Raw genomic sequence first — 15,823 nt, 5'->3', positions numbered from 1 at the left:
ACTGATCAAGTCGATGACGCAGGTGGGTGTGAGGTTGATCCGCAACTCTGTGCACATGCGTTCGTTTGCGCACTCGTCTGCGACAATTCCATTCATAGGCTGGTGACCATTCCATTCGTGCTAAGCGAGGTGTGCACCATGCCCACCAACCATCGACCATGAAGCCACCGCAACAAGCCATGTACCCCTCCGTCATGGGATCATGGGATCAACAAGGGGCAGCAGGCCCAGGCAGCGCATCACGGATAACGGAGAATTATGCTTGCTGCAATTTTGGGAGGCACATTCCTCGCGGCCTCATGCCCTGTGTCAAGACAGAGGCGGTGCAGCCTCCCATATCTCCCATGCCTCCCTCCCACATGCATGGCTGTCGACATGTCCGAGACACCTCGACACCCTCAGTCGTCAATCCCTTGCTTGCACGCATGCACATGTCTCATGTCGCATGCATCCGCTCTAGCCGCTCTGCATCGTCTGCTTGGTTTTATATGGTCTGTATGGTCTGTATGGTCTGTATGGTCTGTATGGTCTGTATGGTCTCAAAACCCACCCCTCACACACCCCACACTGGCTGGCAACTGGCGTATTGCGTAACAACGACGTCTGTAGTTGAGGGTGCCTACCACGCTTCAACCAGCCATACCTGTTTTCCACCGAGTCTACATGCATTGCTACATTCTACCTTACCGCCAGCCACAGCCGACGCACCCCCCACCCACGCAGTCTACTGGTCCTTGCGCGTCTTGTCGACCGCCAGAGCCTTGGAAATCTCCAGCAGACGTGGCGGCACCTGCACTGAAGCGAGGGCGCTAACACTCATGACAACAATCGGAATGAAGATGCCAAAGGTGACGAGCAAGGCCGTGATCAGCGGCGTCGTCAGGTACGTGTTATGCTTGGGCGCGTCGGGGTCCGTCTTGTTCTTGGCGGCTGTGGATGCCTCAGACTCGGGCGTCACAGAAGGGAGCGACGACACGATCTCGGGCACCTTGCCAGACTCAAACGGCTCTTCGACCGACACCTGGCGTTTGAGCTCGCGCCTGCTCAGATCGCGCGTGCCGGTCAGCACCACAAGGTGGCGCTCGGGCAGGTCGCGAGGAAGGGTGATATCTGCGATCAGCTTGCGGCGATGCACCAAGGCAGGTGACCCACCCTTGCCGTTCTCCGCGCTAAAGTAGACGAGGGTCCGCTGTCCATTCTCGGAGGAAGCAAAGTCAGTGGCCAGCGCAGCGCCGCACTTGTCCGCCCACGAGTGGACGCTGGCGTCGAGTGCCTCGCGTGTTGGTCGGATAAGGTAAGGGACGTGGAGATCGGCTTTGGAGGAATCCAAGGGGAAAGAAGTCTTCTTGATCTGTGTCTGGTGAAGCTGCAGGTTAGCTCAGCACAAGTCAAGGTGTCAACGGGCTGCGATAGTCGCGAAGGAAGGCCACATCCCTTGCCTTCCAAGCCAGACACCCACCTCGTCTACGCGCGCAACGACAGCCAAGTCCCAGTCACAACCGAGACTCTCTAGAGATCCGAACACGGCGTCGGCCCCGATTACCCCCGAGGTGAGCTCGGCGCGCGCCTCGTCAAGTGCATAGTTTCTGTTGTTAGTCGGGGTGGAGGAAGGTGTGGTTTATCACGTACGGTTCAGAGGACCAGACGAGGAGCGGGGATGAGTCTCGGAACGCCGAAGCAGCTGTAGCCACGAGGAGTGCTGAGGAGGCGCCGACTGCTGAGAAGCGCATTGTCGGCGAGGTTTGAGCGGGATAGAGTGAGCGAGCAAGTGAGGGTGCGATTCGAGGTGTCACCGCGTCACGACGAGTGACGACGATGGACGTGGTGGCGGGTGGATAGGTAGGGCGCCTATTGCGATCAGGTAGGAGCTGTGACGGAAATGCGTTACTGGTGTGCCTAAGCAAACAGAAAATAGGAATGCGCGGCGAAATGTGCACCCTGCATATAACGCCGCTTGGTGGAGATCAGTTGCCGTTAGTGGCAGGTGACGCCGCCATCAGGGGTGATGGATGAGTTGGTATTGACTATTAGGAACAAGCCAGCGAGGGCAGCACAATGGAATTGGCGGGAATTGGTATTAGCGTATTAGCGGCAGAGAAGCTCTCAAATGGCTCATTTCTTGTTCCCTTGAGAGTCGAGGACGGGGATACGGGCCATACGCCGAGCATCGAGTTGATCATCAAATAGTAAGAGCGGCATCGAATGAGGCGTGAGGCATGGCGCACCTGATCACAGTCGCCACGGTCGGCAAGCGATCGAGGCACCAAGAGGCGGTCAGCGAAGCGCCGGGGCAAGAGCCGGAGCCAGAGTCGAGCAGTCAGCCAAACCCTCACCCCACAAAAGGTAAACAGGCCATGCAGGCCACATGCAGGTCATTCTCAAGACACGCTTCGAGGCCACAAGCCCAGAGGCCAGAGGCCAGAGGGCCACAAGACGAGGAGAAACAGGGCTGAGGCAGGCCGAGGTCACTCCGTCATCTCTTACCGACCGCTCCATCCCACCATATCCCCTATCCCTATCCCATCTCCTCCTTCCTCTCCATTCTTCACCTCACTCTCACCATCAGTCTCCTGCCCGCCGACACCCATCCATCCATTTCCTCCATCCATCCATCCCTCCAGCCCGTTCATCCATCCTTTCATCCAGTAAGTTGACATCATCCACCCCTCCATCACTCCATCCATCCACTCGCCCCTCCATTGCATCCATCAAATTACACCCGCACCACCGACGCGTTCGGCCTCCACCTAGATGATGCGTGCGCCCTCCCTCACCTCCATCCTCAACGCACGCGCCCTCCGCTTCTCCACTTCTCCACTCCCCGATACTCCCCCTCTCTTACCTGTTGCTAACCCACTCTCTCGCGCCTTGCTCAGGCCCATCTAACTGCTCTTTAATCCTCTCGCACGTCACCGCGTCAACAACACCTCAAACACAAATCCTTCACTCGCCCTCCCCATCAATCCCCCAACCTCTTGACCTTCAAGCCTTCCTTCCTCTGACAACGCATAAGTACGCGTCGCTCATCCCAACCCCCACCTGACTACTGCCTTCCTTGCTTCTTTACTCACACTTGCAGCCGCCATGTCCGAGGAAGCCAACCCTGTCGTTGCCATCGTCGACGGCGCCGACCAGACATCATCAAAGCGTGGAGGCGCCGCTGCCAAGCCCCGCAAGTCTGCCGGTGGCGGCAAGAAGGCAGCCCCTGTCGCTCAAGAGGTCGCAAAGTTCGAGTACGGAGACATTGTCCTCGCGCGTCTGCGAGGCTTCCCTCCCTGGCGTGAGTACTGCACTTCTTGACCAGATACTGACGCCCCAACAGCTGCTCGCGTGCGTATCCCTTCGCGGTCCCGATCATGGGGTTGTCTTCCCTCGCGTCTCTCGCGCAGCCCGCTGACCAGCAGATTACCGACCCCGAGAACCTGCCTGCCAACGTACTGGCCTTGCGGCCCAAGAATCCGGCGTTCCAGTGCGCGCAGTTCTTCCCCGTCGGCGACTAGTGAGTGAAGGAAACGCCAGTTGAACGGAGTTCCATGCTGACACGACAGCTCTTGGCTCCCTCCGAAAGAGATTCAGCCTCTGAAGAAGCACCAGATCCAGGCTTTCCTCAACGAGGGCCACCGCAAGGCCGCGGGCAACTTGCGCGAGGCGTACGAAACCGCATTGGACCCGAGTGACTGGGACCAGGCGCAGGAGGAGTATCGCCGCGAGCGGGAGCAGGCCGAAGCCGAGGCGGAGGAAGACGTTGACGAGTTGGAGGAGGAGGAGGGCGAAGAGGGGGAGCCGGCAGGCAAGAAGCGAAAGCGCGCCGCTCCCGCACCAAAGAAGGAGGCCAAGAAGCCCAAGGTCAACAAGAAGGTGGGCTGACTAACCCCACGTGAGCGGAGCTGACGAGCAAAGGCTGAGGAAAAGCCAAAGGCAAAGGCGGACAAGCCCAAGTCGAAGGCTACCGACAAGGCTGACGAGTCTAAATCGGAGGGAGCACCCGCCGCCGCCGGTGACGAGGAGTCCCCTGACCCAGAGGCCGTCAAGGTCAAGGACTGGCGGCACAAGCTGCAGCGCGCCTTCCTCCAGAAGGGCGTGCCGACCGCGTCTGAAATGGACCAGTACGACGATCTGTTCAAGACGATCGAGAAGTACGACGACATGAAGATCGAATACCTGCAGTTCTCCAAGATTGGCAAGGGTGAGTCAACATGGTGTCCCCAACCATGTCACTGCACACGAACGCGCCACCTAACTCGCAGTCATGAAGAAGATCGCTGCCCTCACGAACGTTCCACGCGACGACGAGCTAAAGATCACCTCGCGCGCTGAGAAGCTCATGAAGGAGTGGTTTGAGTTCATCAACCGGAGCGAGGGGGGCGGTTCCTCGGCTGCCAACGGTTCAGCCGACAAGGCAGACAAGGCCGAGGCCACCATGTCTCCTACCAACAATGACACTTCCGCGGCAGCCGCACCAACTTCTGCTACACCTGCTGCGGAGGAGGCGCCAGAGCCAGAGGCACCTGCTCCTGAAGAGTCCACAGCACCGGACAGCGAGGAGGTCAAGGTAGACGCGTGAAGGGTGGGAGGATCCTGGAGGCACCTTGAAAGGGTATCTCGTTAGATCAGTAGGTTGACAGGGGAAGGTGAGGTGTGAGTGGAGCGTACGTCGTGCACGCAAGTACCCTCTACTCGGTCGCAGAGCGCGATGAGTGAGCGCCTCGGCCAGGCCAGACCTGATAGCGCAAGCTGCACCGGGAGTCTGTAGATGCAGCGAATGGTGTATGCATGAGTAGTCTAGTTCTTGTCCTTGGCTGGCACAGCCTCAGCTGCCACCTTGGCCGGTGCAGCCTTCTCTTTGACGGGCGCCGCCTGTGCCTCCTTGGCCGCAGCCTGGCTCTCAATCTGCAGCGTCGCCGCCTCCTCCTTGGCCATGTCCTCCTCGGCCTTGACGAGTGCCTCGACCTCAGCGTCCGTCATCTCCTGCTCGAGCTTCTCGGCACGCTTAGCCGCCCGGCGCGCGGCCTTGAGCGCGGCCTTCTTGGCCACGAACTCGTCCTTGCGCGCCTTCTTGGCCGCGTCGAGCGCGGCGAGCGCCTCGGGCGACAGCACATCGGGAACGGGGGTGACGCCAGCAAGCGCCTCAACCTGGGACGCAGGGTCGTTGAGGCCCTTGAGCGCGAAGGGGACGGAGACGCGCTGGGCGGCGTCGGCATGCACGGACGGTGCGGCGGCCGCGATCGCGCCCAAACGCCGCTCGTTCAGCACGTACTTGATGCGCGCCATCGACTTGCGGCACTGGTGTGAGCGTTGTGCGGGAGGCGAGCACCGCGAGCCTCATAGAGCTTGCCACGCAGACGGAGGTCGGGCGCCCGGTAGTACACAGCACGCGGAAACCAACACTCACCCTCAAGCTTCGGACACTCAGCAGCTTGCCGCCGTACTGCTGTGCGATGCGGATGCGCTTGCGCTCGGCCTTCTGCGTCGCGATCACGTTGCGTTCCCGCAGGAGGATGTACCACAGCGTGTGGAGGTCCTCGAACGACTTGAGGCGGAGTTCGGGCGCGGACCACGAGCGGCCTGGTGTCAGCTCCGCGAGGTTTCGAACGAGAGGAAGGAGGACGGCACGGCTGGTACAGCTGGCACAGCTGGCGCGACTGGGATCCGCCGGGAGTGACAGCGGATAAGGTTCTACGCGTGTAGCTTGTGAATGGGAGACAAAAGGGCACTCCGTTTCAGTGCGCGATGGCTCGCTCCTCTCGGTGTTGTGGCCGCGACCAGCGAGACGAATGGCACGACGCGCTCGCCTGTATTCCTGCCTCTTCCGCATTACCAGCGTTCATCCAAGCCAGCCCTCTCTCCCGCACCTTCCTTCCTCTGACTCACCCGACTTGAGCTCTGCACTCTCGTTCTCCAACCGCGGCAGACTCCCGAAATCAGGCGGCATCTTCGTGTCGGCCGTCACCTCCATCGACTCGGGCGGGACATGGAAGAACGCCCACAGCGGGTGCTGCTTGGGCGCCTCTCCCGCAGCGCGCATCTTCTCCACCTTGTCAAGCCAGTTCTTTGAGGGGGGATAGGTCGAGGGCTCGGGCAGGCCATTCGGGAGGGTCACGCGGGTCGCGCGTGCCGGGCGTGTCGGCTGCGGCTTGCCTTTGGGCGTCCACTGTGGCCGCAGCTCAACCGCGACGGGGGCGGCCTCGGCGGCGGCCTCGAGGACGCGCGCGGACGTCGAGAGCGTGCGGATCAGGCGCATGGCGTGTGTAGAGAGCTAGAGGACAGCGATCGATAGCTGTGGTCGACGGAGAGGAGGTCGGACGAAAGAGAAAAATCCCGGGGCCTAATCCACGTGGCTGACCTCCACTCTCCATGTCCAGTTAATCCAGTTCGACCAAGTTGTTGAGATCACAACAATACCTCGCATCATGCCTACTGCACTCCTCGCAGGTACGGTACAGGTAAGTCTGTCCAATGCCGCACTGACTCAGCCACCAACGCTCACCCTGCTCTCGACGGAGAACGTCACTCTGCCACCCCTCTGGCGGAGCGTCGTCGGATCCTCCGCGAAAGCCACAGTCCAGATTCTACCCGACGCAGCATACCCTCGCCCCGAAGGCCGTTCGACATTACACGTGCCGAAGCACAAGCGCGGAGGTAATATTGCAAGCCGTGTTGCGCACCTCCAGTCGCCCCGGATAGGCGACACATTCATTGAGATCGGATGTAATGCGCAGCCACTCGGCGCAACCCTTCCCTGGCTGGGGGCGCAGATCAAGGCGCTCGGCCAGCGGTACTGGGCGCTTGAAGCGGTGATTATTGACCAGCGCGGGCGGCGAGGACGCATCAGGCTCGAGAGTGCACGAGTATGTCGAACGATGGCGAAGTTGACACCAGACGGAGCCGATTCTAGTCCCCCGCGATCCACCGTTGCTCCGCCTGCCACTCGCCACGCCCCGCGGCGGAATCAGCGAGTGGTGCGAGCTCGTTGTCGATCTGCGCCAGCTTGTGCGTCTCTTCCGCCAGTTGCGGCCCGAAGAGGAGGAGGAGGGCAAGCGGAAGCGGCGCGTGGAGAGCACCGACATGCCGGAGAAGCTGGGGAGCGTCGAGAGTGTGCGCGTGTACGCCAACTGCCGCGTACGGCGGGTGTGGCTTGCGTCCGAAGGCGGCGTACGTGGCGAGTGGGCGCTCGTAAGGGCCGACGGCGGTGAGTGCAGAGCTTGTGTGGCGAGGCGAGCAAGAGCTGATCGCAGAGTGAGGCATGGGTGCAGTTTGTCATGCGCAACGCACTGCAGAAGCTCCCTCGAGAGTTATCGAGCCGGGGTCCCCTTACGGACACCTCGCCGTGAAGTTGGTCCGCTCCCCGTTCATGTGCGGAACTCATCATTTCGGCGGGATGGGACACAGATGGGACACAGGGGAAAAATGATCGGCCCTTATGTGATGCCCCACGCTCGTCGTGGCGCGCCCTCAGTCTCCACATTGCTCCCTCAGTCACTGGGTGATAAAAGAATCTACAAGCATACAGATGCTTCTGAAGCGATGAGCGAAGCTACTTCATATCCTTTAGTTGTTCGTCGGCGAGTCCTCAGCAACGTTTTGTAGCCTCTCTGGCGTGTACGAACGCCTCATACCCATTCCCAATCATGGTCAAGGTTGGCGATGGCCTCAACAATCTGCCCCTCGATAACCCTGGCGTTTCCCCGCTCCCGCGTCCAGCGCGCTTGGGCAGCCTCAGCGCGCCGCAATCGCTCCTCTGTGATCTCGAAGCATCTGGGAAGCAGCGCCGTGTCCCACCTCCCCTTCTTGAGTGTATCCGCATATCCCCGCGCGACCGCAAAGATGCGCGCCATGCCGTGCCCCGCAAACTGGCGTCAGCCTGGTCCTCTGACATTCTGACCCCAGCCGCAACACTGAGCCCCGCAGAGCCGGGGACGTCGCCGACGAGCGGCAGCCAGTCGCGCACGGCGCTGAGCACGCCGACCCAAGTGCGCACGAGGCCCTCGCCATACGCCTCAGGCCCCCATGCCTCAAAGTTGCGCATGAACGTCGCGTGGTCCCGCGTAATCGCGGGGTCGATGCTCGCTTCGCTGTCGTCGACATTTCCGTGGATCCGCGACATTGGCGTCGCGCCAGACCGCACGAGCGGCGCAACACCGCCGCCAAGCACGAGCTCCCCACTCGCCGTGCGCACGAGATAGTGCCCATCGAGCATGTTGTATGTGTTCCGCAGAGCGCCGGCGCCCGAGAATGTCGGGGTAGGCGTCAGCGAGCTGCATTGTCCGACGTAGGGCTCGATGCTGCATTAGCGCTGGTGGGAAAGGACGTACTGGCCGTGCAGTGGCGAGGAGCGGGGAAAGAAGTGGCGTGTGTGTGCATTCGTGCAGAGTATGACGCGGGGGGCGCGAATCGCGCCCTTGCTAGTCTGCAACACCCATCTGTCGCCACGGCGCTGCGGATGGCCAGACGCCGGCGTCCATGAGTGTAGACTGAATTGGGCGTGCGGCGACGCGAGCGCGAGGTGCATCAGCGCTGTGGCGAGCTTGTGTCTTGCGTTAGCCGGTACGGAGGCGGGCGTACGGGTGGACACTACCGCCAGGGCGAACATGGACGGACGTCACGCCCTTGAAGCGCGACAGCTTCTCTGCCTCCGCCGCGTCGTCGATGAACTTCGTCTCGTCGCCGCTCAGGCCCATCTTCTTCCGCTGAGAAAGCCACGCCTCGTACTGCTCCTTGCACCACTTGGTGCGAGCCTTGTCATGGTGGGCTGCATCAGCCGGCCCCTCGTCACAACGTACTCTCGAGTAGCTCGCCGCGCCAGAAATCCACTTGTAATCCCTCGTCAGCTACCACGCGCTCGACCAAGTCGAGGTTGTCGCGCTCATTCTGCATCACGCGCACCGCCTCCTCTGCACTGAGCCCCGCACCAAGTGGGTAAGCTTGTTGCAGCTGGTGCCACAGCGCATAGGTCTTCGGCCCGACACTGCGTCAGTTCTCAATGACCAAAGACGTACTGTCCGCCATTACGCCCGCTGGCACCGCTCGCCACGTCCTTCGATTCGACGCACACCACCCTCTTGCCTGCCCCCGCCCCGCCCAAGCGGGTGAGGAAATACGACAGCGCACACCCCATCATGCCCGCGCCAACGATAAGAATGTCAGCATCCTCGGGAAGCTCATCGTCGGCGCCGTGACCGTACAGACTTGTGGGTCCGCGGTTCGTCGCCTGCCAGTGCGAGACAGTCGAGCGCCAGGGCTGTGGAAACTTGCTCATCGCGGGGTCGTAGCTGACTGTGAGAATGAGGAAATGTAAGTGCGTCACGCGATCTTGGATCCCCGGCCATCCGGCCCGAACTGCATTACATTCCGTCATCTACCCCGAGAGATCCGCTTCTTATAAAACGAAAGTAGACTCTTGTCGAAAGATTGCGACCGGATGCGAGCGGTAGTGCTAGTCAGGGTACACAGCGAGCACATGGTAGCAAAACAACAATCTGGAGATTGTAGTCACCCATGGCCCCATGTGACACATCTGCATTGAGCGCCCGAGACGTCCTGTCGGTGCCGGTGTTCGTTTCTCATCGCAATGCTTGCAACGCCGCTCGGAGTGTGTAACAGGCACTAACTCACTGGAGTTAGGACCAGCGCATTAGCGAGGTGCCTCAAAGTGGGCCCCATTCACTTGAGCGTCGCCCACCCATTCATTGTATGTAGAGGATAAGCTCGTAAAGAGCGTGGGCCGTAAGAACAGTGCGGCGGCTGCGGGGTATCGTGCGGAGCGCTGTAAGACGTACGGGCTGTGGTTCGGGCAATCCGGTGTGCTATCGCTGTTCAGGTTGAGCACAGCAGCGCCAGAGCTTACTTGTCCCGATGTTGCCATCTCCAGCTCTTCATGTCCTTCCACCTCCGCCAAATCGCGAAACGTTTCGTGAGGGAGACAGTAAGCGAGACAGTTGCTCAGAGTCTGGATTCGGGCATGCAGTCATTTGTTTGTTACCAACTCCTCCTTAGCTCAGTTGGTAGAGCGCGACACTAGTATTAAAACGCTATGTCGAGGTCAGTCGTTCGAGTCGGCTAGGAGGAAGAGAGTATCTCTTTTGCCTTCTGCTCAATGTCGACTCCCAACCCTTCCTTCAGGTCAATCTTCTGTTTGTCTCCAACAGGCAACATGCCCAGCAGTTGACGACAGCTTTTACCACTCAAGCCAGGCCGTTGGGAGAATGCTTTCCGGGGCCCTACAGACCGCGATCCAGGAGACAATGGCCGACGCCCACGGCATCCGCGGGTGGCAGTGGACATTCATCATCAACTGCGTGATGATCATTAGAATGGCGCTGATCGGGCCCTTCCTGATACCTGACTTCCCCGACAAGCCCAATCCTCTGGCATTTTGGTTCACGAAGCGTGACTACGAGATTGCGCGGATGTGGCTTGAGCGCTTCCGCCGCATTGGTGTCAGGCCCATCAAGCTGGCGAGTTTTAAACGGACGTTCTCCTGGCCCAAACTTTACCTGGTTTGCTACCTGTATGTGGGCATGTTAATTGCGGTAAGCGGGATCGACTACTTCCAGCTGTGGCTCAAGAGCCTTGTGCGCTCCGATGGTGCCAATGTGTGGGGCATTACACGGCCGAACGCGATCCCGATGGGCGGGCGGGCGATGCAGCTCGTAGGCGTCTGGACTGCAGCCTACTGCTGCGACCTCTTCCGCACGCGCTGGGCTGTCCTTCTCGCCATATGCTTCGTCGGCATTCCAAGCTGCATCATCATGTCCGTATGGGACGTTCCAACCTCAGCCAAGTACTACGCCTACTTCATCCTGTACATGCTCCAGTCCCACGGGCCGCCCTTGTGGGCGTGGCTCTCCGACATGTGCCCTACCGACGCCGAGCAGCGTACCCTCACCCTCGGGGTATGCATCACCGCGTACTATGCCATCAACGCATGGTCAAACATTTTCATCTTCCCAGCAAAGCAGGCCCCGTACTACAGCACAAGTATGGCGGGCCTCCGCACCGGAGCAGCCGTGTGCCGGCCCATTCCGCCGTGCCTGGCGTCGCGTCATCAGATGCACCGATTCCGAACTTCGCGTCGACTTGTTCTCACCACTTCAACGCTACACTCCACGGCCATGTCGCTCGAGGACGCTGCGCGCGCGTGGCTTGCTTGGCTTTCGGCGTTGACCCTCGGACAGATCTGGGCCGCCCTCTGCAACCCGCCCGACAAGTTGTGGAAGACGGCCCTCTTCCTCGCCGCGTTCGCCTGGTCTGTCCCGGAGTACTGGGGTCGCTTCAGGAAGTGGCACCGCGGCCGCAAGCGCGTCAAGTATGTGTGGCCTGCTCCCAAGGTGAGTCTTGCGTGTGGTTGTCAGGCTGTGTTACTCGCTGCACTCTTCCGCCACATCCTTCAGGCCGGCAGCCGTTGCTGATGACAGGAAGCCTCGCCGACCTGGCACGGCGAGGTGATCACCAACCCCGACCTGTTCGCGCACAAGCGCAACCCCGCGCTGCTCCCGCCTCACGCGTCGAGCGAGTTCGAGTATATCACGTGCTACGACCCCTCCTCCGGCGAGCACATTGAGACACGCCGCCTTCCCACCGTCGAAGACATTGCGCGGCAGGTAGCCCGCGCCGACGCGGCGCAGCCCAAGTGGGCGCGCACGACGTTCGCGCAGCGCGCCAGCGTGCTCCGGAGCATCAAGGCGTGGATTTTGCGCGACATGGAGTCCATCGTTGCGGTCGCGTGCCGCGACACGGGCAAGACTTGCGTCGATGCCATGTTCGGCGAGGTCTTGACGACGCTGGCTAAGATTGACTGGCTCGTCAAGAATGCTGAGAAGGTGCTCAAGCCGGAGCGCCGCGCACTGTCGCTGCTGCTCGCTCACAAGGTCTCAGAGGTATGTTATCAAGCGCGAGCGGGGCTGACTACAGGTCCACTACGAGCCCCTAGGTACCGTCCTCGCCTGTGTGTCGTGGAACTACTCGTTCCACAACGCGCTCTCGCCCATCCTTGCTGCGCTCATGGCCGGCGACGCCATCGTCGTCAAATGCTCCGAGCAGGTCGCCTGGAGCTCGGATTGGTTCATCGGCGGCGTCAAGGCTTGTCTTCGCGCGTGTGGGCACAATGCCGACATCGTGCAGCTTGCCGTGTGCCTTCCCGCCGTGGCCCAAACGCTGACCACCAACCCGACCATCAAGCATGTCACCTTCATCGGCTCAGAGCCTGTTGGCCGCAAGGTCGCTGCGGCCGCCGCCTCTAACCTAGCAGGGACGACTATCGAGCTGGGCGGCAAGGACCCCGCCTTTATCCTCCCCTCTGCTGACCTCAAATTCTTCGCCTCACTGTGGATGCGTGGTGCCTTCCAGAGCGCCGGTCAGAACTGCATTGGCGTCGAGCTCTTCCTCGTCCCCCGCTCCCGGCAACAGGAGTTCATCGACCTTCTTCTCCCCCGCGTCAAAGCACTCCGCGTTGGCGTTGACGTGGGCTCCTTGATCTCCCACGCGCCGATCGGGCGCCTCGAGAAGATCATCCAGGCTGCGCAGGACGGAGGCGCCCGCGTTCTCGCCGGCGGAGAGCAGTATATCCACCCTGACCAGCCGCAGGGCGCATACTTCGCCCCGACGCTCATCGCCGATGTCACCCTCGACATGGAGATTGCGCGCGAAGAGCTCTTCGCCCCCGTCATGACGGTGGTGCCGTACGACGATGTGGACGAGGCGCTCGCCAAGCTCCGCGGCAGCCGCTTCGGGCTGGGCGGAAGCGTGTACGGTGCGAAGCGCAAGGAGTGCATGCACGTCGCGAAGGCGCTGCAGTGCGGCATGGTGTCGCTGAACGAGTGAGCATGCGCTACTTTGCGGTCGCTAATGCCAGCTTTGGCGTCTTCTACCTCAACCAGGACATGCCGTTCGGCGGCGTCAAGGCGAGTGGCTACGGCCGCTTTGCCGGCCCCGAGGGCCTGCGCGGCCTGTGCTACCCCAAGGCCGTGATTGAGGACCGCCTCTTCTCGCTTGTCCGCACAAGCATCCCTGCGCCCGTCGACTTTCCCCTGCCGCCCGGTGACAAGCCGTGGGTGTTCCTCAAGGGCCTCGTGTTCTTTGCATATGGCCGCGGAATGGCGCGCGTCAAGGGGCTGTTCGACGTGGTCCGCATGGCCGTAGCGTAGATGTCGGTAGAGCAGGTAGAGAGTCGTTAGATAGAGATGTCGGATCTGTGGTTGTGTTTCATTTCGTTGAGCAGCTGACGATGCTCCAGGCCATTCGATCCATGTGTGCAAGTAGTCACCTGGCGTCTCGGCTTGGCGCTCAAGACGCTAGTGCATTGCAATTGCGGAGGTCTTGACCACGTGCGGCTTGCTCAGCGATCAGCTGCGGAGTTGGACCAGCCGCCTCAAGCGCCAAGTGACCGCAGCGCTACTTTGAGCGGCCGAGACCCATTCACAATTCAATCAAGGAATGTCACCTCGTCCGTCCCCTGCGCCCGACCCCGTGTCCTGTGCGCACTCCAAGCGCTCCGCGCCACTCGCTATAATGCTCGACGATGTGTTGCTCTCCTTGATCGCCTCCTCAGCTCGACTCCTCAACTCCTCACTCCTCTACGCGGCGGCACCACAGATTATCTGATACCTGGCCTGGCCCTCTGGCGAGGTACCCCGCTCGAGACATCTCACACCGGCAGTCTGATCGCGGACACGGACCGCACTCTACATCACGAGCACAATCTCGCACCCGCCGGAGACGTACGCGAACATGAGCGCAAGCGCACCCGCCGCGTGGGCCGAAGACGCGACGGAAGACCGTGAGTTCGCGGCGGCCCACGCTTCGCCGCGGCAGAATGGCACATCCCCCAGGCACAGCGTTGATGCAAGCCACGATGAACGCCCAGCCGCTCGAGGTGTACATGTACTATGCGGCGCTGGAGCGTGCGCGCGGGGACGCGGACACGCGCCCCGTGCCCGACAGCCCGCTGACGGTGCTGGCGAAGCGCGTGACGGGGCGCAGCGCGCGCATCGTGTATCCTGACGGGCGGCGTCGCAGGCTGTGGGGATCGGGGGGGTCGAGCCTGCCTGCGTCCGACGAAAAGGTCGGGAGAGTCGGGAGAGTCGAGCGAGTCGAGGGGGTTGAGGAGAGAGTCCCGTCCGTCGCCTCTGCCGCCTCAGCCGAGGCGCCCGTCCCGACGCTGCTCGACGTACTCGCCCCGCCAGAGCGCGAGACCGCGTACCGCCTCCTCCGGTCCGCGAGCTGGCAGCTCGTCTTCTTCCTCATCACGACCGACGTGCTGGGATGGTATACTGCGCCGATGGCGTTCGCGCAGCTCGGATACGGGCCCGGCGTGCTCGTCTACACGTGCTTTTGGGCGCTGGCGTTTGCGAGCGGCCAAATCCTTTGGCGCATGTATCTCGCCCTCGACAGCGAGCGGTATCCCGTCAAGTGCTACGCGGACCTGGGCGAGCGGACGTACGGCACGGCCGTGCGGCACCTCTTCAACGTCCTCCAGTCGCTGCAGCTCGTCGTGAGTGCCTGCACGCTCCGCCGGCCCCAGAGCCCCAGGGCCTGACTGATGCCAGTTCAACACGGCCATGCTGATCATCATGAGCGGCTCGGGGCTCGCGGAAATCATCGACTGGAAGTTCTGCTATCTCGCACTCAACGTCTTCTTCGCGCTCCTCGGCGCCGTCTTGTCGCAAATCAAGACGATCCGCGGCCTCGGCCTCTTCACCGTCATCGGCACGGCGATCAACATCCTCGTCATGGCGCTCACCATGGCCGGCGTGGCGCTGTACGACCCCGTGCCGAGCCAAAGCGGGCACGCAGACCTGTCGGCCCCGCGCGTCGTCGCCGGCTGGGTACCCGCCTCGCGCGGATGGTACCAGCAGGTCTCGGGGTGCATGCTCGCGGTGTACGCGTACGGCGGCGCGATGATCTTCACCGAGTTCATGGCGGAGATGCGCCGCCCGCGGCACTTTTGGAAGGCCGCGCTCGGCGCCCAGTTCCTCTGCTACGCGCTCTATATGCTCTTTGGCATATTCGTCTACTCGTTCCAGGGGCAGTACACCAACATCCTCCCCACGGTCAACATCGACAGCATCCTCTTCCAGGGCCTCACCAACATCCTCGGCCTGATATGCATCACCATCATCGCGGTCATGTACGCCCACATCGGGTGCAAGGTGCTGTATCGCAATGTATTGCGCGGGTACTTTGGCGCACCGAGCCTCGCGGCCGCAAAGAGCACGGCGTATTGGTCCGCCCTCGTGTGCGCGTACTGGGCTGTCGCGTGGGTCATTGGCAGCGCCATCCCCAATATCGCAGACCTCAACACCGTCATCGGCGGCGCGTGCATTCTCCAGTTCACGTACACGTTCCCTGCTGCAATGCTCGTCGGGCACTGGGTGCAGCGTGATGCGATCAAAGGGGACACCCAGTGGGAGCCAGGAGTGCAGCCATGGTCCAACCGCATCGACAGCTGGCGCGATGCCAGTCGCTGGCGCCGTGGATTTAGGCGATATTGGTACGCCAAGATTACCTTGGTGAGTGGAAACCATAAGGCAATGCTCACGTGCTCAGGTCGTGTTTGTACTGGGCGCGCTGTCGCTGTGCGGCCTCGGCATCTACTCGGGCGTCGTCAGCGCGCAGGAGAGTTTCCGCAGTGGACGGACTACGAGCTTCTCGTGCCGCGCGCCGGGGCAGCCGGCGAACAAGTAGAGGTTTTCATCAGGTTCATTTGTTTTTGTCAATAGTTTCCTGGACGTTGAGTGGGCCGCATGCAGGACGTTGTCCGCATCCCCGGCGCACTCTTCAGTTGTGATGTCAGCACATCACCAACGTCACCGCTAAATCATATCAT

The 15,823-nt window shown here is 61.4% G+C and overlaps 8 protein-coding genes across 8 annotated transcripts; 5 read left to right on the top strand and 3 right to left on the bottom strand.

The window, feature by feature from the left end:
• Positions 1–724: 724 nt before the first annotated feature.
• On the bottom strand, positions 725–1,730 carry COLE_05634 (uncharacterized protein; the record flags this gene model as incomplete). The annotated part of the gene is made up of 4 exons (XM_018423552.2): positions 725–1,110; positions 1,153–1,366; positions 1,460–1,586; positions 1,630–1,730. The coding sequence occupies 4 exons, from the start codon at positions 1,728–1,730 to the stop codon at positions 725–727; spliced, it is 828 nt and encodes a 275-aa protein (XP_018277852.1).
• Positions 1,731–2,365: 635 nt separating this feature from the next.
• On the top strand, positions 2,366–2,755 carry COLE_05633 (uncharacterized protein; the record flags this gene model as incomplete). The annotated part of the gene is made up of 1 exon (XM_018419404.2): positions 2,366–2,755. One exon carries the CDS (start codon positions 2,366–2,368, stop codon positions 2,753–2,755), a length of 390 nt encoding a protein of 129 aa, XP_018277851.1.
• Positions 2,756–3,084: 329 nt separating this feature from the next.
• On the top strand, positions 3,085–4,564 carry COLE_05632 (uncharacterized protein; the record flags this gene model as incomplete). The annotated part of the gene is made up of 5 exons (XM_018425453.1): positions 3,085–3,284; positions 3,323–3,499; positions 3,549–3,858; positions 3,901–4,186; positions 4,248–4,564. 5 exons carry the CDS (start codon positions 3,085–3,087, stop codon positions 4,562–4,564), a joined length of 1,290 nt encoding a protein of 429 aa, XP_018277850.1.
• A 218-nt stretch (positions 4,565–4,782) lies between these two features.
• COLE_05631 (mitochondrial 54S ribosomal protein uL29m) lies at positions 4,783–6,241 on the bottom strand (the record flags this gene model as incomplete). The annotated part of the gene is made up of 3 exons (XM_018420048.2): positions 4,783–5,283; positions 5,393–5,565; positions 5,872–6,241. 3 exons carry the CDS (start codon positions 6,239–6,241, stop codon positions 4,783–4,785), a joined length of 1,044 nt encoding a protein of 347 aa, XP_018277849.2.
• Positions 6,242–6,410: 169 nt separating this feature from the next.
• Positions 6,411–7,331, top strand: COLE_05630 (uncharacterized protein; the record flags this gene model as incomplete). The annotated part of the gene is made up of 4 exons (XM_018425452.1): positions 6,411–6,443; positions 6,474–6,848; positions 6,880–7,173; positions 7,236–7,331. 4 exons carry the CDS (start codon positions 6,411–6,413, stop codon positions 7,329–7,331), a joined length of 798 nt encoding a protein of 265 aa, XP_018277848.1.
• A 279-nt stretch (positions 7,332–7,610) lies between these two features.
• Positions 7,611–9,256, bottom strand: COLE_05629 (uncharacterized protein; the record flags this gene model as incomplete). The annotated part of the gene is made up of 6 exons (XM_018420049.2): positions 7,611–7,850; positions 7,883–8,282; positions 8,313–8,531; positions 8,563–8,749; positions 8,781–8,965; positions 8,997–9,256. The coding sequence occupies 6 exons, from the start codon at positions 9,254–9,256 to the stop codon at positions 7,611–7,613; spliced, it is 1,491 nt and encodes a 496-aa protein (XP_018277847.2).
• A 1,855-nt stretch (positions 9,257–11,111) lies between these two features.
• COLE_05628 (uncharacterized protein) lies at positions 11,112–13,142 on the top strand (the record flags this gene model as incomplete). Its single annotated transcript, XM_018421426.2, has 4 exons — positions 11,112–11,327; positions 11,415–11,876; positions 11,911–12,815; positions 12,851–13,142. The coding sequence occupies 4 exons, from the start codon at positions 11,112–11,114 to the stop codon at positions 13,140–13,142; spliced, it is 1,875 nt and encodes a 624-aa protein (XP_018277845.1).
• Positions 13,143–13,837: 695 nt separating this feature from the next.
• On the top strand, positions 13,838–15,681 carry COLE_05627 (uncharacterized protein; the record flags this gene model as incomplete). The annotated part of the gene is made up of 4 exons (XM_065626426.1): positions 13,838–13,951; positions 14,060–14,488; positions 14,544–15,506; positions 15,544–15,681. The coding sequence occupies 4 exons, from the start codon at positions 13,838–13,840 to the stop codon at positions 15,679–15,681; spliced, it is 1,644 nt and encodes a 547-aa protein (XP_065482237.1).
• Positions 15,682–15,823: the final 142 nt, after the last annotated feature.

This window comes from Cutaneotrichosporon oleaginosum (genome assembly GCF_008065305.1).
Source record: "Cutaneotrichosporon oleaginosum strain ATCC 20508 chromosome Unknown ATCC20508_contig05, whole genome shotgun sequence".
NCBI classification, from domain to species: domain Eukaryota; kingdom Fungi; phylum Basidiomycota; class Tremellomycetes; order Trichosporonales; family Trichosporonaceae; genus Cutaneotrichosporon; species Cutaneotrichosporon oleaginosum.
Note: the sequence above shows the minus strand (reverse complement) of the source record. Positions and strands in the feature narration are given on the sequence as shown.